The sequence below is a fragment of the Podarcis tiliguerta genome, assembly GCF_965153285.1.
Source record: "Podarcis tiliguerta genome assembly, chromosome: 1".
Classification (NCBI taxonomy): Eukaryota; Metazoa; Chordata; class Lepidosauria; order Squamata; family Lacertidae; genus Podarcis; species Podarcis tiliguerta.
In genome coordinates this window covers 21364226-21387592 of record NC_139534.1, presented here as the reverse complement: position 1 = coordinate 21387592, position 23367 = coordinate 21364226, and the positions used below count along the sequence as shown (strand labels likewise).

Below are 23367 nucleotides of genomic sequence, written 5' to 3'. Positions count from 1 at the left end.
ACGTTGCTCCCTAAGGTTGCCATGACCTGCACGCCACTTTGTCAAGTAAGCTAAACAAAACAGATATCTATATAGGTGTAATGGGACCTTCAAGAATTTATGAACGGCTGTGTGTTAAAAGCAAGAATGAAATGCAAACTCAGGGAAGAATGCTATAGGGGGGATAAAAAACCCCCATAAAATATACATAGCAAGTGCTAATCAAATATGCAATCATTAAATAATGTGTACCATAAATGTGAAAAACTTTTATACCAAAAGTATGTTCAAGAAGTCTACTTGGCATAAACAAAGTAGCAATGACACTTGATACTCAGTCAAGTCATTTGCCTAAAAATACAACTGATAGTCTAGCAATGGCATTTGTCTGTAACCCTCACTGTTCCAGGAGTTGGAAAATGAGTTACTAAAAGACATGTAATCATCACTTGCATCCATCTTACTTGAGTAGAATGTTATTTGTCAGGTAATATATAGGTAGCAGGTCCCAAAGAGTGTCATACTCTAATAAAAGTGACATTTCTAAGTAGTAATTTGATGTTAGATAATGACATCTCTAATATGAACTTTTATATTAGGCTTGTGTTTTGGAGTTTAAAACATGTAAGTACCAAGAAAAACTCTAGTGGAATGAGGAAGAAGTCATTTAAAGAACTGATATTTCACTTAAGAGTCGGTATGGTTTAATGAACAGAGTACTGGACCTGGATTATGGAAATATGGGTTCAGATCCCCAGTTAGGAATCTCACGTGGTGGAACTGGGCAAATTGCCATTTCTCAGCCTAATCTATGTCACAGGGTTGTGAGGATAAAATGTATGCTGGTCTAAACACATTCTAAATTGAGGAAGGATGCAAATTCTTCAGCATTCTTTTAGAATCATAGAATCATAGAGTTGGAAGAGACCACAAGGGCCATCAAGTCCAACCCCCTGCCAAGCAGGGGATAGATGAGTCTGAAAGTCTTAATTATTACTCATTAAAGGTAAAGGACCCTGACAGTTAATAAACAGTGTACTGCCACAATCAACCATTCTAAGGGTTGTAATCTGCTCTAACTCTAACAAGAGAGAAATTCTGCCTGGGACAAAAGTGAGGTTTAGTTGTTCTCTCACCATAGCGAAAACTTTAGGTCACAAAGCAAATCCAAAGCAATCTGCTTTCCACAAAGAACACTGGGAACTGTAGGTTAACTCCTCAGAGAGCTACAATTCCCAGCACCCTTTAACTACAGTTCTCTGGAGGACGTAATGAACTTTTAAATTGTGTTACATGTGCTTTAAAAGGGCAACAAACATAGTTTGCAGACTGATGGCTGAGAGGGAATTTGGAACTCAGGCCCCATCTAAATTATTTATTTACAGCAGTACCATACCACTTTATAAACAGTCGTGGCTTTCCCCCAAGGAATCCTGGGAAATGTTAGTTGTTAAGACTTCCGTGAGTTTTTAGGGGACCCCTATTCCCTTTACAGAGCTACAATTCCCAGAGTTTCCTGGTAAGAGAGATTAACTGGTAACCATTCTGGGAAGTGTAGTTCTCGGAGAGGGACAGGGGTCCCCTAACAAATCACAGCATCCTTAACAAACTAACAGTGCCCAGGATTCTTTAGGGTATGATACTGATTTGTGTATAGTACAGATGGGACCTTCGAGACATACAGAGTTATCCAGTTCTGTCCAGCAGGGACTTCTATCAGCAAATGTTTGCCTCTCCTATGCAGCCCCCCCGCCCCACTACCTTCTATGCTGTTCTGAGGGCCCCCCAACCCTCTGGAGCAGATCTAAAGGGCATAGAGTGAGGGTGGAAATTGGCAAAAACCACCTCTCTCCTTCTCCTCTCTCCCACTTTATGTCGACAAAAGTCTCTACTGTCATGTGATTCTGTCTGCATAGAAACACCATACAGCACTTAACCAATTTATTAGGATTTTTTAAAACGTTAGAAAGAAACACAAATATTTCACAGCTTTAATAAGCAGGCAACAATTTGACATCATATTTTTTAAAAAACAAACAGAAAACAAAAACAGAATCAGTACAGTAATCTTACCCAGTGACATTAGTTTCCAAACGTCACTGTAGTGTTCTATTCAAAAACATGGGCACCATAACTTTTGCTCCATTGTCCGGACACTAAAAATTACATAACGCCTCAATGACCATTAGAGGTTTTTATTCATCATTTCCAGTCCACTGAAGAAATTGGCAGGCCTTGCTTTCCATTAAAATCAAAGTCAGCACTCATATATTTAACATTATTCCCTCACATTCCCTCTTCTACGTAAACTTCAGACTGAATAGTCAATCTAGATAAAGTTCAATAGTTCTATGTTCCATTTATTTCAACAGAGATAACGTTGAGCACTGGAACCAATGAGGTTTTTAAAGTGCCTAATTTTGGCTGGATCATGTCCATACTAAGCAGAGCAACGATCTAAGTGGTCGACATGGTATACACTATACATCTTATATACCAGATTCCCGTATCCAACTATGAAACCAAAGCACTGGTGTATATGGAGGAAATTTGTGTCTCGATCGCCTTGTCCCCAAGGGAAGAAATATTGTGCTGAACCAATAAGCTTTTCTTCACGCTTAGAAATGGAACAGATACAGATTACACCTTATTATTCTAAATTTATACTGTAGGAAGTTACAAGCATAAGGTTGTTCTGAATTAAGGAAAGATTCCCAACTAAGTTGGGTGTTCCATATGGTTTCCCAGGCAGGACAACCAACCTAACATTCAATAACAACTTTTAAAAGGCAGAAGGTGGTTTAAACATTAATTCACCCCCACCTGTATTTCTAGGAATATTTTTTCCCCTAATAACACTTTAAAGAGTCTAAAACCATTGGGGAAGCCAGCTATATATATAAAAGAATTCAAGAAGCCAAGCTGTCGCTTTTTAGCCAAGTAGCTTTTTATTAAGTAACGTACCCACAACCTTCCAGTCTGCCTAGATAGAGGATTTCCATACTTGGTGTGTGACACAGCCACAACTTTAATTTTTTCCCCCCTTTAGTGGGGGGAAAGAAAGAAAATCCCGTACTTCCTGTCTTTGACATCAAGGAGCCATGCGTTCAAATAAACGCTCACATGTTCAACTACCTGAAAGCCTCAATTTGTAGGAAGAAGAAAAGCAACGCTGGGGACCCTGTACAAAGGGTGTTTACGCCACTGAAGTTCTTTTGAAATGGAAAGACACCGCATGAGGAAGCTTGCAACTATGGCAGAGCCTTACCAGTACCAGTGAGGATCTCATCTTCAATGTAGCCGAGAACGTAGGTGGCAAAACTGTAATTTCCCTCTTTTTTAAACTATTTTTTTCTTCTTTTATTTTTGAAATCCTCATCTAAGTGGCAGTTTCTTGTACTATAGTGACTCCTGCTGGGAGAGTTAAGTTGAAGTAGCTGAAGGTCTCTTACAGATATATCAACTCCCGGCCAGTATAAAGATGTCCTAAACGCAGGAGATGGAGTTAAACTGTTCCCCTACCTTGGACGCAATGGCTTCTTTCATCACTAAGAACAAACCCCTAGGTTTTACAATTGAGACTGAGAAACTAGTACAGTACTTGTACAATTTTTGATCTACAGCATCACGATGTGAAGCTGCAACAATTAGATGTAAAGGGTCCATTCATGAGGAATAACATCACTTTGACCCTTTGTGTTAGCTCCTACTGCTAATCTTTCCATACGCGTGAACTTACTTTCAATTTGAAGAAGATGAAAAAGTCTTTTGCAAAACCCAATACTGTTTTCTGATCTATGTACCTGAATGTAGAAACGTAGTCTTACCTCGTTTTTTTCCACTACAAGCCAAGCTACTTGTAATCCTTCCAAGCCTTTAAAGGGGACCTCCCTAGTTAGCATCTCCCAGAGAACCTGGAATAGAAAAAAAGGAAAGAATTTTTATTTCTGTACTTTGTATTTTAAATACATTATTAAGCCTTGATACAGCACTATCTGTATCCAATTACCAGGCAACCAGAGTCCATTTGCAGGAACATGGACATATATTTGTGTGCAAGATCCCCACACTAAATTAAATTTGAATATTTCTCAGGGTTTTTTATCATAAAGAGAAGTGTGGGGTTATATTTTGGTTGTAAAATACACAAGGCTGAAATCTTTCTTTGTTCCTCAGTTGCTCAAGTCTGGTGGTTGAGACTTGCTTCTGCCTCCGTCCATTTATTCTTCCACTAAAATCTCCAAACTGATGTCTGTGTACATGCACACGGTTATTTCGTTAGTTACTGTCTTCTTTTGTGCAGCCAAGCACATTATACAAATCTCGGTCTGGTTTATCCAGTCCTGGTGCATCATCTCTGAAAAGGACAGCTATGCAAATGGAGACGAAGAAGAACTTCCATGAAGAAAGGGTGAGGAAGTCACACAAATGAAGTTTGGGGGAAACCAACCCTGTTGGGCATGGGATAATTCACTCTGCATGAAATGACTTCTGATTCAGAAGCAGTAAATAAAAATCAAACCATAAGGAAAAAACAACAGTGAATAGATATTCAAGGTCATTCAAGGCAACACAAGTAGTGAGCCACAGTAAGCTGCTATGTATGCAAACCCTGCTTTTTCTTTTTTTCTTTAATGCTACCACTCCAGAAGTTTGATGAACAAAGCTCACAGGAGCTTTAGTCTTTAACTCAGGAGCATATGCATGGCTCCCAAAATGTCACTGGCAATGGCAGCTGAGGCTTCCCAAGAAAACAGGACTAGCTGTTCTCCATACATTGTGCTGGAGAAACATTACAAGCCCAGTGGATCGCTAGCTACCAATTCTAGTTAGGAAAGAAGTCTGGGTGTTTTGCATGGCTGAACAACTATCTTAAAAAGCTGGATTAAAAGAAGTGTCTCTCTCACTCACTCTATAAATAGGTTTTCATATCCAAGGCAACACATGCTCAGTGTAATGAAGATGAATCTTACTGGATCTACATTTCTAAAGGGAAATTTATTACACGAAACCCCTGCAATTAAATATATATACAAATTCACTGGTAAAAGGAATCCTGTTGAACTGATATTTAAATTGAATATGCTGTGACAATTTCAGAGTTATCATCATTATCCCATAAGCATTCCCCCTATCAGGTAGAAAGACTGCATATTATTTTCTGCCTCATGCAGAAGGATATGTCTGCTCATGGGAGCACAGGCATTTTTAATGGCTAAGGGAACTATTGGACAGACCACAGGAATCCTAAGACTTGGTATGGCATTTGGATAGGTAGGCCAACTATGTGTTAAATAGTCTGACTGCAAACTCATTTACTTACAAGTATATTTCATTCATTTAAGTGGAAGCCCCTTGCAGACAAGTCCTAGGACCTGTTATCTCACAGATACAAGTCCCATTGTTTCCAACAGAACTTACAACCAAGTAAGGCTTCAAGGGATTTTTATCCTCAAGTGCCCCGATCTCATGAAATTGTTTGCCAAATCTCAAAAAGTTATGTGAGTTATAGGGCTAACTAACTAATATATGCAATCCTTCCTAATGTTCTTGTGATTTATTCAGAAGAGGCAACTTGAAGTTGACCAAGGAAAAAACTATGGACCTATGGATTGACAGCATTATATTGTACTATGGTGGGAAAATGCTCCCCCCCCCCACTTTAACATTGTAAATAGAAGATAGAAAACAATATAATAGTTCAATGAATACAACCCATTCTGGCAGGGGAAAACCCAGGGAAAAAATAAATAAAAGAAAGGCCATGGATTCTGCCAGCAGAATGCCATTTCTCGACATCTTCACTCTTTTACATTTGAAAAGGATTCTGCTCTTTGTTATCAGAATTTCAGCTGCACTTCAACGGATGAAAAGCAGATGTCTGTCTAGCACAAAAGCCACTTGTAAGTGCTCTAAATTGTGATACCAGGCTGTTCAAAACTTGTATTTATGGATGAGATTGTTTAAAAAGAAAAATAGACACGATTTTCATGGATTAATTCTTTATCTTCAAAACACATTGTTGGCGTAAAGGGTTGTGGCTTGGAGAAGTTGAAGACCTATGAAGAGGAAAGCTTGGCTGAACCGATGGATGGAGAATGTAAGCCAATGCACTACTAATGGTGCAAATCTAGGCACTTGTAGACACAGTTCCACTGAGTTTAATGGGGTTTATGTGTACGTTAATGGGTTAAGAATTGCAGTCTAATCCCAACCCCACTTACTTGGAAATAATTTCTATGGAATTAAATAGACTTTACTTCTGAAGAGACATGGTTAGGACTGAACGGCAAAACTTCTATCTAGATCAGAAATTAAATGCATACAAGCATATCCTTGTGTAATCTATAAATATTTAACTAAGCGCCGTGCAAATTTTTCATGCAGAGGGTTAACAATGTAGTCAAATGCGCAAGTAGTGAGCCAACATGAAGTGTCTTTGTGTGCTCTTTCAATGTTATACTTTTTCAAGTTATTTTCATTGTGGGGGAAATCCAAGCTGAAAAAGAGAAACTCTCTGAACTGAACTTGCACATATCTGCCATTGTGATATAACAACTTGTCCTATTTCAACCAGTCTAAAGATGGGATAAAGATTAAGGCACTTATTCCTATACCTGAACTTCATCCCTCCAGTGACATGAATTTTCTCCATAAACAATGCCTAAATTACAGATTAAGTTAACTGTTCAGTAAGAAATCACTGTAATCCAAGTTAGTCATGGCGTCTAACTTTTCACATGGATTCCAATGGCACCTATATGCAATTAACTATATGAATTCAACCCTATGTCTTCAGATCTTATGATTTTGTGAGTGAGAATGAAAAACTGGCCGGCATTGGTGGCTTTGAGCTTTGTGGCTACAAGCGTGGATCAAAGGGATTGGGTGAAGAGTTCTCCTCACCCTGGCATGTTGTAAGTGGTAATGGGCTTTGGGACCCAATATTTCTTCCTCATCCCTTCCCCAATCTCCTTACTTTATATTGAGGGGAATGTCTGCCCTAGGAGAGTCTTTCCTAACCCAGGACACTGAACCCATTAGTTTAGTCTTATGAAGAGTGGGGAGTAATTCTCTAAAGATCTCTGCCATGGGTGACAAAGACAACCACCCACAATAAGTATTTATTGTTGTTAGTCTCAGTTCTAACACTAATAATTATTAGTGTTGTTGTTAGTGCTATGGTTTATTACTGGTTATGAGTGCTATGGTTTGTTCCTGGGTCCTTGGTGTTTGTCCTATCAGGATTGGAGAGTAGTATCTGAACAGGAAGCATTACAGAGAAACATAGGCAAAACACGCACCACAAGAATCATGTTGAAGAAAAGATGTCAACAAAGCGTCCCTGTGTGCAAGAAATACTGAGGCAGCTGTAAAGCAATGAACATACAAGTACACATTCAAGAGATTTGTGTGCCTTGTACGTCTGTCAGTGTGCTGATAGAGCTTCCTGCATCTGTCTTTTTAAGGGGAGGGTATTTTATAGATTGTTACGAATTGCATGTGTTTTTGTATTAACATGTTGATATCGCAGTGTATTTATGTTTAAGGTTTTTAAATACAGTTGTACCTTGGAAGTGGAACGGAATCCGTTCCAGAAGTCCGTTCGACTTCCAAAACATTCGAAAACCAAAGCACAGCTTCTGATTGGCTACAGGAAGCTCCTGAAGCCAATCGGAAGCCACAGAAGCCCCGTCAGACATTCAGGTTCCAAAGAACGTTCGCAAACCGGAACACTCACTTCCGGGTTTGCGGCGTTTGGGAGCTAAAACGTCCAAGTACCAAGGCGTCCAGAATCCAAGGTATGACTGTACACTGCAAGCCACTCAAAGGACTCTGTGTGACAATTCTAAGAATAAAAATGTTTTTAAAAATATTACAACCAGCACTATCTTTTCCCGGCTTTGTGTTAGATGAGACTTGAAAGGCCAGCTAGATAGCTTCTCCAAAGATAATCTTTTTGAACATGTATGGTAGTGTACAAAGAAATAGGCTACTCACCACACCATACGAATAAGTGTCACATGTTTCAGATACTGGCAGACTCTGGATAACTTCTGGAGCCATCCAAGGAAAGGTACCAACTAGAGACATGTGTGTTGTATGGGAGTGGAATCTTGAAGCACCAAAATCGCATATCTAAAAAAAGCAGTAAATAAACAAAAATGAGCGTCCACATTTTTTTGAGCCGGGGGAGGGGGGACAACTATGATGCAAAATACGGTGCAACAGCAAATAAACTTTATAGGTGCTTTATATTTTCCTACCTTTAATACTCCATCACCAGCTATGACCACTGAAAATTTAAAAAGAAAGAAATAATGTAAATGGTTGTCATGGAAATTGTTTAATGATGATGGGCTTGTACATACTGGAAAGCACAGTTCGTATCATTTCTCTAGCTGAATCATCTGGCAATAAGTCTAACTGACACTGAAATATCTCATACTGAATTGTCCATGGCCACCAAAGAAATATTGATATTAGGGTTGATAGCTTACTGAGAGTAAACTCAGCGTGTTATGACAATGGAAAAGAAAATACTCAGTGTCAAAAAATTATTGAGGAGTGAGACTGAAGATAAAACTGTCGGATATTATAATGCCATGTCATATAAATCTATACTGTAGACATGACATCTGGCATATTCAGAGTACCACAGAGCAGGAGGTGTCAGATAAGGACAGCCAATATGACCTAGCAATTGGGGCACCTACTCTCAACAAAAAATCTAAAATATTCACAGTATTATAGTTTAGGGAGAAAAGAAGACGACTGAGTGAGAAAATGACGTGGGTTTATAAAATTATGTAAACTGTTGAAGAGAGTGAACAGAGGAATCTATCTATCTATCATCTATCTATCATCTATTGATATATCTATCATCAATCAATCAATCAATCAATCTAATATCACTTGGAATATTAGGATTTGGGATCAATTTGATGTAAAGGATAAATCTTTACACATAGCATAATATACACACAACAACATAGCTTTCAAGTAGATCAGAAGACATTAACAGTTTATAGGTAAAAAGTAAAGGTAAATGACCCCTGGACGGTTAAGTCCAGTCAAAGGCGACTATGGGGTTGCGGCGCTCGTCTTGCTTTCAGGCTGAGGGAGCCAGCGTTTGTCCATAGACAGTTTTCTGGATCATGTGGCCATCATGACTAAACCACTTCTGGCGCAATGGAACACCATGACGGAAACCAGAGCACACAGAGACACCATTTACCTTCCTGCTGCTCCTATTTATCTATTTGCGCTAGTATCCTTTTAAACTGCTAGGTTGGCAGAAGCTGGGACAGAGCAACGGGAGCTCACCCTGTGAAGTGAATTCGAGCAGAAGGTCGGCATTTCAAATACGCACAACGGGGTGAGCTTCTGTTGCTTTGCCCCAGCTTTGGGCAGCCTAGCGGTTCGAAAGCATACCAGTGCAAGTAGATAAATAGGTACCGCTACAGCGGGAAGATAAACAGCATTTCCGGGCCCTCTGGCACTCGTCACAGTCCTCCGTGTAGCAGTAGCAATTTAGTCATGCTGGCCACATGACCCAGAAAGCTGTCTGTGGACGAACGCTGGGTCCCTCGGCCTGAAAAGTGAGATGAGTGCCGCAACCCCCATAGTCGCCTTTGACTGGACTTAACCATCCATGGGTCCCTTACCTTACCCTTTTAACGGTTTATAACAGACAATTAGCGAAATAGAACCTCTTCTATTCAGAACAAGAATACCCCTATGCAGCAGGTGCTGCTGTCCAATGATAGGCAAAGAGTCTTGCCTTTATGCTGGGATGGGGAACTGGGAACTGGAGCCCAACAATACTTGCAGTACACAGGTTTCTCTCTCACCATGCATCATGCCCTGATTTGACCTTGTTCATTAGTGTGTTCACCATTCTTAGTTTTATAATTCACTTAAAATGTAAAGATTTTAAGACTGGTGTTGCTGGTCCCCGTTTCGTGTCAGTGTTCAAGGTCACAAGTGTTATATAGTCCTGACTATTTCGTCAATGCTTAACTTTATTTTGAAGTAACGGATTTCAAAACAACTTTTACTGGGGGGTGGGGGTGGGAGGGAATAAAATGTGAAAGTTGAAAGTTCTATTTAAAAAAACCCTTCCCAAAAACATTTGGGCTGGATGTTTGTCTAATCCAACATGGAGTTCTCCTACTCTGTCAGAAGGGCCATCAAATAATTGGTCAAAGTATTAGAATACCCAGCAATAAATAGTAAAAAGGCACAGCATTAAATAAATTACAAGACTGATCGACCACATTTCAAACAAAACGTTCTCCGAAGCAGTTTCCCTAAGTTATCTGTGTTTGCAGACAAAACTTTACACAGAATCGTGAATGTTTGGTTTTCAATATCTAAGTACCAGTTATAAAATATATTTTACGTAGAGGTAACATTGGATTTCTCTGGTCAAAAATCAAAGAAAGAAAATGAGGCACAGTCCGTTTTAATGTGATTGTAAGTAAGAGAAAAATCCTTTCAGGATAAAAGCAACAACTAATAGCAACATTACAGTGAAATAAGGCCCCTTTCATTCCCCCCCCCCCCTTTGCACGTTGGTTTTGGGTGTATCCCACAGTACTAATCCCATTTGGCACAAAGTAATTCTATCTTGCATAACAGCCACAGAGATTCATGAACTGCAGTTACTACCAAGCAGGAAGAGATCAATGGATGAAAAACTACAGATATTTCGTGTTGAACTTGGTTCAGCAGCCTCTCCCCTGGGGCATTAACACTAGCTTAAGTCATTTTCGTTACAAGGACATGGCTTGCAACTCATAGTGTGTTTTTTCATGGCTGGAGAACTCTTAACATATTTTAACTCATTGTGCAACTAGAGCAACAGATTAGGACCATGTGACCCTCCAGTTCATTCCAATTCCCATCAGCCCCACCCAGTATGGCCAATAGAGATGCAAATTCCACAAGGCAGTGGGCTCAATCCAGAATAAGGGCCTCTCCACACTTACCATTTACAGAACTGTTGCTGTTCAATCCAACATTTTAAAAAGTGAATACAGTCGTACCTTGGAAGTCAAACGGAATCCAAAACGTCCAGAAACCAAAGTGTGGCTTCTGGTTGGCTGCAGTAAGCTCCTGCAGCCAATCGGAAGCCGCAGAAGCCCTGTCGAATGTTCAGGTTCCAAAGAAAGTTCACAAACCGGAACACTCACTTCCAGGTTTGTGGCGTTCAGGAGCCAAAATGTCCGAGTACCAAGCCCAGTACCGAGTGCCAAGACCAAGTACCGAGTTTGGGATCCAAGGTACGACTGTATGTAGCTACTTGCCTGCATCTTTGGCCACAGTCATTATTAGAGAGTGAGTGTAGAGTTTTCCTTTCCACGCTAATGGAGGGTTCTGCCCTAACTGAGAAAAGTTCCATGGCTGTAGTCACTCTCCTAATGTAGCCTTATGTCCTTCCAGGTAATTATTGCTCGTGCTATGAGCCTGCACATGGGGACAGCACTTTTGTGATTTATTTATTTTTAAAATTATGCCTACTGTTCAAGAATACAGTGGTACCTCTGGTTAAGTACTTAATTCGTTCCAGAGGTCCGTACTTAACCTGAAACTGCTCTTAACCTGAAGCACCACTTTAGCTAATGGGGCCTCCTGCTTCTGCCACGCCGCCGGAGCGGAATTTCTGTTCTCATCCTGAAGCAAAGTTCTTAAGCTGAAGCACTATTTCTGGGTTAGCGGAGTCCGTAACCTGAAGCGTATGTAACCTGAAGCGTATGTAACCTGAGGTACCACTGTACTGATCTTGTGGGGGTAGAGGAGATTAGAAAGGGAACTACATGTTTGCCTGAACAATGGTGACTCTGGTTATTGTGATGAAATTTCGTATGCAGCTCATGACTGCTGCCAAGGGCTCAGTCCCATCATTTCTATCTGTCATCTATCTCCTTTGAACTGAGCTCACAAACTTAACATCTTCCACTGGTTTGAGGGAAGGGCCAATAAAAACTGTCTGCCAAATCTAGGGCTCCCACACATCCGGAATTTCGTGGACATAGCTGGGATTCGGCCATTGTAACCAACACCTGGGCGGAAAATCTCTGAATGTAAAAGCAGGGTTTTGAGTACAATATCCGGGAATATTAGCTGAAGGATGCTGACATTGTGTGGCAACATGCCCCAAAATCCCCCAAACCCCAGCAACTATTCCACTATAAACTATTCCACTAGGTTACTTGCAGATGTCCCACTGAAAAGCGCTATGGAAAGTTAATCATGACTAACTTAGTGCCCTCTAAAATAAATGGGACAAATAACTTATCCTGGAATCCAACCTAATGTCTTCTCATTTTGCCATTGTCCAGAGGTGCACGAAAACTCTGCTTACCTAAATGCATCTTAGAATAATTGTACAGAATGGTAAAGTTCAAGGAAGCTAAAAAGAGAGCAAGCTAAATACACTTTGTTGAAGACAAACAGGATTAGAGACGAATCGAAACATGTTCTGAAGTGTTTTCCAGCAATGCTTAGTAAGCATTTTAACTGAAGGTAGAATCGCTTTCCTGTGTTCAGTAACTAGCACTGAAAATCCATGATTTGCAAGAGAAACAAGAACATGTAAATTCATGCTGTTTTACCATTTCGGGACTTCAGATCTCGGTGAATTACTTTGACTGGAGCCTCCATATGCAAATAGTGCATTCCTAAAAGGAAATGGTTTTTAAAAAGAAAGGAAGAAAATCTATGTTATAACATGATCACTTCTTATCAGCACTTGCAATGGCTTCTTCACAAGCCAAATGCAAATAAGGCAAAATGGGTCTAACAAAATCTTGGAGCAATTCATGTATTTCAATTCTGTGGTGAGGAAGAGAAGACACACATTCAAATAAAAAAAATACTCAGCGAAGGAAAAGGTACGTGCATTTTTCACGAAAGGCTACATAGCACACGTCTCTCCCCAAAGTAGCTAGTGAACAGGCCTTCAATTATTTATGTATAGCCTTTATACCTTATTTTTCCGTGTATAACATGCCCCTGTGTATAAGACGCCCCCTATTTTGGGGGACTCCAAATTAAGAAAATGGGGGGAGCTTGTTGTTGAGCTTTTTTTGGGGGGGGGATGCCAAAAATCACTCACCCACATGACCGTATGTGTCGCCAGAGGCACCAATCGTATGCCTGCTCACCGCCAGGTGGAAATCGCCCAACCAATTGCTGCTGACAATCTCCTAATCACTGTGATTGGGCCAATCGCCTGTACCCCCAATGTATAAGCGAAGCCCAAAATTTTTAACTTTTTTTAAAAAGAAAAAACCCTTGTCTTATACATGGAAAAGTACAGTATGCCACATTTCTGTCAAGGCATCCTAGGTAGTATACAATTTTAAAATCCTAAAACATATGAATGGTTAACTATATGTTGTAAGCCACCCTGAGTGGCTGGGGAAACCCAGCCAGACGGGTGGGGTATAAATAATAAAATTACTATTACTATTATTATTATTAATAATAGAGTCATCCTAGGCCAGGCATGGCCCAACTTGGCCCTCCAGCTGTTTTGAGACTACAATTCCCATCATCCCTGACCACTGGTCCTGTTAGCTAGGGGTGATGGGAGTTGTAGTCCCAAAACAGTTGGAGGGCCAAGTTGGGCCATGCCTGGCCTAGGCCAACTGTTGACACAATTTCCCAGTCCTGGGCTAGAGTCTTAAGCAGCCACTAAAGAAGGTGGGATGCAGTTGGTCCAATGCTTCTGTCAGGCCTTTGCTGGTTCTGTCAGAGTCTATATTACATTAGTAATATATTTGCATTTTATGATGCTCGATCAATCTTTAAAAAGCTTTTTTCTGCCCAGCTCAAATATTGATAATGACCCCTTTTCTCCCTACAGGGAAGTCATTCTCATACAGCCTTTTGCCCTACATAGATGCCATATAAAGAAAATGGGAACATTACTTATGAAGACAAGCTCAGAAGAAGAACAGCAGAAATAAATAAATTCTGTAGGTATTTCCAGAGCCGTAGCAATGGGGGGGGGGGGGCTAGCCGGGTTTTTTGCCCCAGGTAAAGCCTCCACAGGGGCACCATTGAGGCTCCCAATCTCTGTGTGTATATGCATGCAAATGCACATGGGAGGTGTCAAACCAGGTCTTTGACCCGGGTGAAATAAACCATCTCCTTAAACTACATCCTGTGCCAAGCATCTGGTAAATCCAGATTCACTAGTAGGTCTTGGGAGCTTTCGTGGAAGATAACCAAGTTGATAGTACTGGAGAATATGAACAATTCAGACTAAGGATTAAAGATAATGTTGCTCCTTTTTTTTCAAATTATTGCAATAAATTTCCCTTTGTTACCAATGAATCCCACTTACCTTTAGCTATATCAGTTGCCCAGGTCATTATATGATCCATATCCATCTCTTCGCTTCTGTTGCTATTTATGTAGTCATACAGTGACCCAGCAGAAGCATATTCTGTGAAGAAATAGCACACATCTTTAAAAATGGCTTTGTCTAATGCTGGACAGGTGAACGGTGATGTTTGGCTTTCCTAATGAAAAGCATTTACATGAGGAGCACGCTTTGAATCAATGCAAATGGGGAGTTGACTGTACTGGAGAGTCACACAGGGCCTTTAAGGGTGTGCTCTCTGAAAATTTTCAGCAATAATCCACCAATTCTGGCAGGAGGGCCTTATCAGACTCCGTTCAGCCTTCTGGTGCTGATATAAAAGACAAATTTTGGATTCTGTGGTGTGTTCTGAAGTACATTTCCAGTTCATGCAGGACCTTTAAAGGTAAAGGGACCCCTGACCATTAGGTCCAGTCGTGGCCAACTCTGGGGTTGCGGCGCTCATCTCGCTTTATTGGCTGAGGGAGCCGGCGTACAGCTTCCGGGTCATGTGGCCAGCGTGACTAAGCCGCTTCTGGCAAACCAGAACAGTGCACAGAAATGCCATTTACCTTCCCACCGGAGCAGTACCTATTTATCTACTTGCACTTTGAGGTGCTTTCGAACTGCTAGGTTGGCAGGAGCAGAGACCGAGCAACGGGAGCTCACCCCGTCGCGGGGATTCAAACCGCCGATCTTCCGATTGGCAAGTCCTAGGCTCTGTGGTTTAACCCACAGTGCTACCCGCGTCCCTCACAGGACATTTAGGTTCATAAAATTTCAAATAAACCAAGTGTCATCTCTGAAACTTCTTAAGATCTACCACTTCTTATTTCCCAGAATTTTTTTTGCACGCAGCACTGTAAACTGTTCCCTGGGTTCATGTTCTGACAAAATACTTTTAAAAATATACAAATCAGCAAAGCCTCTCTAACACATAATGCTTCTTCGTTTCAGTTATTGCTGCTTTATAAGCTGTTTGTCCTGTTTTTGCAGTTCCATTGCTTTGCTCTTCCAAGCACATCCATGTGCTTTGTTTCGTATACATCACATGCTTCAAATTACATACCCTTCAACCAAGGACTTGTGTAAACTGTTCATACAACAGTTTGGCCAATTAAGAGATATCTCTCTTAATTGGTGAGGTGTAAACAAGAGGTGTAAACAAGAGGTGTAAACAACTCACATAAAAGTAAGGATATTTGCATTGCCGTCTTTGAGGAGGAGCTACATATGTCAAGCAAATTTGTATTTAATTCAAAATATAGAATCATAGAATCGTAGAGTTGGAAGGGACCTCAAGGGTCATCTCATCCAACCCCCTTTGGTGCAGGAATATGCAGTTGTCCCACACAAAGATCAAACCTGCAACCACAGCATTATTAACACCATGCTAACCAATGGAACTATCCATCTAGTTTATGTGTTGTAAAAAAGGAATAACTTTGATTTATTAAAAACAGTTAGCATGCCCTCCATGAATATGTCTAACATACTTTTAAAAAGTCCTCCAAGTTGGTAGCCATTATTACATCTTGTGAGAGTTCACGCCATAGTTTAACTATGCATGAAGAACTAATTTTGCTCTGCTGCTCTGAATCTCCCAACACTCAGCCCCATTGTGTGGTCCTAGTTTTACGAGGGTGAGAGAAACACATGCACTCTCTATGCAGTTTCCCATACCATGCATAATTGTATACATCGCTATTAAGTTCTCGCTCACCCCACTTATTCACCTTTTTTTTCTATCCTAAAAAGCCCCAATGTTCTAAGAGAACAAGGGAGAAGTTCACGGGGGTTTTTTCTAGAAAAAATAGCACCGGTTACAACCTTTCTTTATTGGTGGTGGGGCATTCTTTCTGAGGTGTACACTCAGTATTTCAAAGGCATTATCATATTGACAGTCTTATTTTCAATCTCCTTCCTAACAATCCTTTTTAAGTGGGAGATACAGCAATCAGCAGTCCAAGTGCAGGAACAGTTGTTGGATCTCACTCTGTGCAATGTGTGTTTTCAGAGACTGGAAGGATGGCAAAGGGCACTAAACCCTAGGGCTCAATCTGAAGACCGGCCTGTAAACTCCTGGGAGAATTCCGTAGCCATTGTAGCACAGATGCCAGGGCAGGGCACAAAGTATAAAATATAACTGCAGAAAGAACTATTTTTAGACAGAAGCACACTGGTGTTGTGAGCAGTGTTAAACAGAGAAAGGAGTTACTTTCTGGCCATTAAAGCTACACAAAAGTAGTAATTCACTGGTCACTGCAAATACAGATACAGTGGTACCTCGGGTTACAGACGCTTCAGGTTACAGACTCCGCTAACCCAGAAATAGTACCTCAGGTTAAGAACTTTGCTTCAGGATGAGAACAGAAATTGCGCTGCGGTGGTGCGGCAGCAGCAGGAGGCTCCATTAGCTAAAGTGGTACCTCAGGTTAAGAACAGTTTCAGGTTAAGAATGGACCTCCAGAACGAATTAACTTCTTAACTCAAGATACCACTGTACCTAGCATTTCAGAAACAAGAAGAGCTTCTTAAATGTAAAACACATACACCCAGGGCCTGATTTAGGTTTGATGAGGCCCTAAGCTACTGAAGGTAATGGGGCCCTTTATATGTCCAGCTGTCCTTTGTCAACAACAAATTGTTGCTGTTTTTTGTGTGTTGAATATATGCTATATGGTAATTAATGGACCTAATAGATATCTAAAGCCATTTGCACATAACAAAAGTATGTATTTTATCAAAGTAATTGTTGAACTGAAAAGTAGTTAAGAAGAATAGTGAAATACAATTAAGAAGAAGTATATTTTTGAGGAGCCCTCAAAAGAGTGGGGCCCTAAGCTATAGCTTGTTTAGCTTATACGTAAATCCGGCACTGCATAAACCACAAAAGGAAGGCTTGTAACTTACCCGTAACTATGCCATAGTTGGGGGGTTCGAGAACAGCTCCATAAAACTGAATGATGTTTTTGTGGCTGAGCACGCTGAGGATTTCTGCCTGTTCAAAATACAGAAAATGTTAAGTTGTCAATGTAAAACTGCGTACGGTTCCAGAACGCACCTATAGTAAACGTTTAAATCAAACTATCTCTGAATCCATCTCTTTCACAAACAAGATTTGAATATGCAAAGAATGCACGCCGAGTTAAACGGTGGACACTCAGAAACACTTCTGAGAGTCAACCACCTTCACATCCTTAAGTAAGGCTTTGTAAGTATCATCAACCAACAGTTTCATAATTTGGAAGTATGAAAGCCATTATATTGCAAGTTCCATCTTCAGGTGGTTGAGCTGTCACTCTAGAGACCGTTTCCTGTCTCGATAAATACACAGATGCAACACCCTTCATTGGCTACACAATAAGAGACAAGGGGGCTTATTTCTTACCAAAATACTGTAGAGACAGATGTCAACAGTAAACAGGGGTGGCGCATCCCATTTCACTGTCGCCCTCTCACTGCCTCCCCTCTGGTGGCACCACACCTCTCTTACCGGTGAGATCTCGCCAGAAACCAGTGCCACTGCCAGTGGTAGTGAGGCGGGCACTGCCTCTTGGGCTTCTGCTACTCAAGACAGGCAACTCACCTTGCCTCATTGGTGGGCTGGGACTGGAGGTCAATGCACTTGTAGACTGATTTTACCTTTTACAGATTAATTTTCTGTAAAAGGCTGTACACATGCCACCAGCATCCACCAAAAATCAGGAACATTATGTTTCACCCAAAAAAGATGAAAAAATGCTCTACAAGTTGAATGGCAAGAACCAGGAAAATTGCCACAACATACATAAATTTACATTTTCCTTCTGGCTGAACGTATTTGTGAAAGCTCCATTTTGAAAATAAACTCCATTCGGCTACCAGATCAACCAACCAACATTGTGTTTAATATATCAGCTAAATTTCACAGTGTGAAGCACTCTCTCATGCCACAAAATTACAGGGTTAGACGTGTTTAACTATGCTAGCACTCTGATTAGCAGAACATCACTAAGTGCTTACTAATATTTATCACTGTTTCACGTGAGAGTTGATTAGTTATATGGTTCGGAAATATTTGCCACATTCATGTGAGGAACGCTAAAATGATTTAGAAAGGATTGAAGGCAGGTAAGGAAAGAAATGGAACCCAAACGTTCTCCAGAATTTTAAGGATCAGTAACAATTTAAAGCTGGGAAAGTTTTAATCTGTTAACTGTCCCTCACAATGTTTTATGGAAGTTAATTCTTCTCTACCATCTGCTGCTCAATCCTGATGGTGTCGGGGGTTACAGCAGGATAATGCCAGCATATAAACACCCTTGTGAAGTTGTCACAATGCTATACCTTCCTAGTTGCATAACCAAAAGCAAAAACAAAAACAAACAACAACAGAACAGGAGAAACAAGAGATTGGCATACAATCACCAGCCACTTCTGCAAAAGCTCTGGCCGCACTGCGCCCCAATGACAACCCCACAGTACCCACGGCAGTAGCACACCAATCAACACATGACGATAGCAGGGCCACCATGATTATACATCACAGAACCCAGCCCACCTCTCATTCAACACAATGCGCTAATTCAGACCCAGAAAGAGGTCACAGAACCACACGTATCAGACAGAAGCCTCCATGATTAGGAGAAGAGAATTTGCCACCACAAATTCCAAGACTCTTCTCAAACCCTGTGGAATCCCAAACATAGCTGGCCCTTTCAATACCAAACTGTTTCTAGCCACTTATCTTAAGCACTGATATAGAGTAAAAGTAAGCGATTGACCATGAAACCCACATAGATGTAAAGGATCTGATCTTCATCAGAGAGTTAACACTCAGACAACCGAAATCGCAAGGCTTCCTGTCTACCACAATGTAATACCACAAACCCCAATGTGGAGAGGCTTTAGCTGAGCAGAAGGACATACCTTTCATCACATGCAGAATGCCCAGGGTTCAATCTCAGCATCTCCAGGTAAGGCTGGGAAAGACTTATGACCGAGGCCTTGGAGACCTGGTGAGTCACTATAGAAGAGGGTTTCCCAAACTTGGGTTGACAGCTGTTTTGGACTACAACTCACATCATTCCTAGCAAGCAGGACCAGTGGACAGGGATGATGGGAATTGTAGTCTAAAAACGGCAGCAAAACCAAGTTTGGGAAACCCTGCCTGGATAGACAATATACTGAGCTGGATGGACCAATCATAAAAGGCAGCTTCCTTTCTTCTTAAGTCTTATTCCAACCACAGAGGGATGGTGAAGCTATGCCTGTCTTGCTCAAAAGTAAGTGGTTTGGGGGATTATAAACTTTCACCCTAATCCCACAGATGTTCAGACCTTGTTGTTGTTTAGTCGTTTAGTCGTGTCCGACTCTTTGTGACCCCATGGACCATGGACCAGAGCACGCCAGGCATTCCTGTCTTCCAGTTTGACAGTTTGGTCAAACTCATGCTGATAGCTTCGAGAACACTGTCCAACCATCTCGTCCTCTGTCATCCCCTTCTCCTTGTGCCCTCCATCTTTCCCAACATCAGGGTCTTTTCCAGGGAGTCTTCTCTTCTCATGAGGTGGCCAAAGTATTGGAGCCTCAGCTTCAGGAACAGTCCTTCCAGTGAGCACTCAGGGCTGATTTCCTTCAGAATGGATAGGTTTGATCTTCTTGCAGTCCATGGGACTCTCAAGAGTCTCCTCCAGCACCTTAATTCAAAAGCATCAATTCTTCGGCGATCAGCCTTCTTTATGGTCCAGCTCTCACTTCCATACATCACTACTTGGAAAACCATAGCTTTAACCATACGGACCTTCGTTGGCAAGGTGATGTCTCTGTTCACACCTATGACAGCACAAACCACAGTATGTGCCATCAATCTCATCTTATGAAATGCATTAGTGAAAGGGTTGTCTTAGCATTATTATCTTAACCAACAGCTATCGTGATTCTTAGGATATATGAGATACGTCAGCTGCACTGATGCAGCTAATTCTGTTGCAGTTAAAAGGCTCACGCACCACTGTTCACAAGCCCCAGGCCGCTCTCCGTGCAAGCATATGCTACTTTGCAATGGTAGCTGCCGCCAGCACACATGTGGTTGTTTTGCCACAAGTTACCAGCAGTGTGGTAAACTGGGACATTGTGCCAAAGCTGCAGTGCTTGCACCTCACTCCACACAGTGGTTATTTGCCATGGGGAAAGCTCAACTCCTTAGTCCACCAGAGGGTTTCTCTCCTCTTCATAAATGGTCTTTACTATTCAATTGCCTCAAATCTTGGGGAGCAAGTTTTTCCAATTGCTGTCCAATTTAAAATATTATTCGTACAGCCACTATATAGACATATCTTCTTCTCATACCAGGCAAAGCAGAGGGGAAACTGCACGATGCACAGTTTGTGGCTATTTTATACCCACAAAATCTGGTGTGCCATCTGTTTCATTGAGGCTGCTGCTCTTTCTCTCCAACTGCAAAATGAAACTGCCATATAAAAACCCAGACAGCATGTTTACTTAGATAGGCTCATTTCTTCTCGGAATCTTTTTTCTTTCTTTCTTTTCAGGAAATAAAACATTTAAACAAAAGCCAGTTGGTTACGTTTGCTGAAAAGTGAGCTAGGCACCAGAAGTTCCAAAATACATAAATAAAATTAATGGAATATGTTCCCTATAATCCATTCTGAGCCACAGTGGACCCTGCTTGGAACTCGTATTTGCCCATGTATTACAGATGCCACTGCCAGAGTTTAAAGAACACAGGGGAAAAACAGCACACAGGAGACAGAGTTTAAAGCAAGAAACACAAGAACACACTTTTAGTGCCATGGTCCCTGTCCAAATCAGCTCCCCCACAGGGCAGTAGTTCCCTAAATTTTGGGGACACTGCCCCCTTGATTCCTTAAATTCATCCCCAGTGCTGCCTACCCTACCCTATAAAAAGCATTATGCAAATAGCGCTTTGCAGGGCCCACTAAGAAACCCAGTTTTTACTTATACCACAAAAAAACTTTTGTAAAAGATCCAGAATGGATTCTCAATATTTTCAGTTGTGCGACATGTGTACAAGTATCATCCTGCATTTTCTGTGGGAGTTGTTGAGTTTTTGTCTTTTGGGGCGCCAGATTATGTTTTGAGCTATTTTTAAGGAAATTCACCAAAATCTACACTTTCAACATGGGTTGCCATACGTCCAGATTTTCCCAGACATGTCAGCGATTTCCTCCTTGACACTGTTTACAATGGCCGAATCTCAGTTAGGTCTGGGAAATTCCGAATGTATGGCAACCCTAAACACCAGAGAATAGAGCTACTTGGCATGTGCAGAATTGTGGACAATTCCACTCATGTGTTGCTTTTTCTGCTAGTTGTAATGGCTGCATATGATTTCTACACTGCGCACAAAGCAGTTGGGGCAGACCAGGATTTCTATCTAACAATGCCCTTAGGGCAAATGCCCTGTGCAGATTTTCATACCTGCAAAGTAGCATGTTATATTATATCAAATTATGTTCCACTAAAATGTCCTACTGGTCTTTGATAAGGCAAGTGCTGGCTAATTTTCTCAGCATTGGGGCCAAAGTGTGCAGTGCTGGGAAGCTAGGCATCTTGGAGAGAATAATCCATTGTCTAACACAGAATCTCTTTCTCCACTTCATGAACAGCAACATCTCTTGAGAAATTGATAATGCTCCCCTACAGCGATCATCAATGGACTGCCCTCCATCAGTGGCAATGAGATCCCCTATGCCTCATCCTAAGCGCATCATAGTCTCAGTTAAGTTCTGATTTTTAATGCAACCCAAGTGAATGTAGTTGTATTTCGCTTCCATAAACCACAGGAACCCTTCTTGCAATGCATTCCAATAAATAGTACATTTCTGGATACATAAGTGTGCACATCACTTTTAAGGCACCACTAATAAGCACCTTGAGACTTTATTTAGCCTCTGTGGATGCTCAATTACCGTAGATTGCAAAAGGAAAAAAAAAATATCAAAGACACCCATTTTAACATAAAGCTGCACAATACCTTAATTTATAGCTTAATATTGAGTCACTGTGGCTTTGCCATAGTTGTGCTATTGCCTAACTTGAAATTTAGCGCTTGGGCAACTTGTGAACCAAGTGAGAAAGAAAGAATGAAAGGCAGACAAAGTACCTTCCTTTCTTCGGCAAAACCTTTAAAAACTTCTCACTCCTGAAACTGAGAGAAATTCTACGGACTTTGTGCATCCTGAGGTAAAGTTCTTAACCCGAGATACTACTTCCGGGTTAGCGGAGTCTGTAACCCAAAGTGTTTGTAACCCGAGGTGTTTGTAACCCGAGGTTCCACTGTATATTAAAAAGTAGATTGGTCTGCTGAAAAGAATCCATTTTGCTTCAGAGATTTGACTGAATTCAAACTTTACCACAGTCAGAATCACACTGAAGTTTCCATTTTTCAGATCTCACTTCTTCAGAAAAGAACATTTTCTTGAGAAAATAGTTCCCCCCTTTTTTTTACATTAAAATTAAGATTTCATCCTTATTTCTTCTTTTAAGCACAGTGGAAAGGACTGGTTTTTCTCCTCTATATTCCAACCAAGCCAAAGGACAGAATCTTCACTCAAAGCTCACAATCAAAGAGACCTCTCCATCGCTTCTCAATTTATCTATTGCCACAATTCTCTTTTAAAAGGGGTATCTGGCAATAGAACCTGAACACAGGGATTTAAAACAAGCATCGGGCAGAAATATACCTGTCAAAATCCAATTGTGGTCCAAATCCAACCAGCTGTTAAGCAGAGCGATAAGAACGCGCGCACACTTCTGCCTAATAAAATTTGAATCAAACACTTTGCATCTGATTCTCCATGTGAGCTTTTATGCAAACTTCTAAAGTGCAAGGAATCCTGGGGTGGAAAAGCTATTCTGAGAGCTTTCACATAGTTCATATAATTAGGGAAACCACTTCCTTTGATTGCAAGTGTTCAAAACAGCTGAATTTCTGCTATCAAAGGAACTCTATGATTTGGGTCATCTCTTTCACTTCCTCTTTC

The 23367-nt window shown here is 41.0% G+C and overlaps 1 protein-coding gene across 4 annotated transcripts in view; it reads right to left on the bottom strand.

The window, feature by feature from the left end:
- MAP3K20 (mitogen-activated protein kinase kinase kinase 20) overlaps window positions 1-23367 on the bottom strand; it is a 78259-nt gene that overhangs the window by 29434 nt on the left and 25458 nt on the right. For all 4 annotated transcript variants that reach the window (XM_083411320.1, XM_083411322.1, XM_083411321.1 and 1 more), the window contains exons 3-8: window positions 17270-17357; window positions 14339-14440; window positions 12600-12665; window positions 8247-8275; window positions 7981-8118; window positions 3807-3893 (exon numbers count right to left, since the gene is read on the bottom strand). In XM_083411320.1, the coding sequence (XP_083267446.1) occupies window positions 3807-3893; window positions 7981-8118; window positions 8247-8275; window positions 12600-12665; window positions 14339-14440; window positions 17270-17357 (510 nt within the window). The remainder of the gene's footprint in view (window positions 1-3806; window positions 3894-7980; window positions 8119-8246; window positions 8276-12599; window positions 12666-14338; window positions 14441-17269; window positions 17358-23367) is intronic.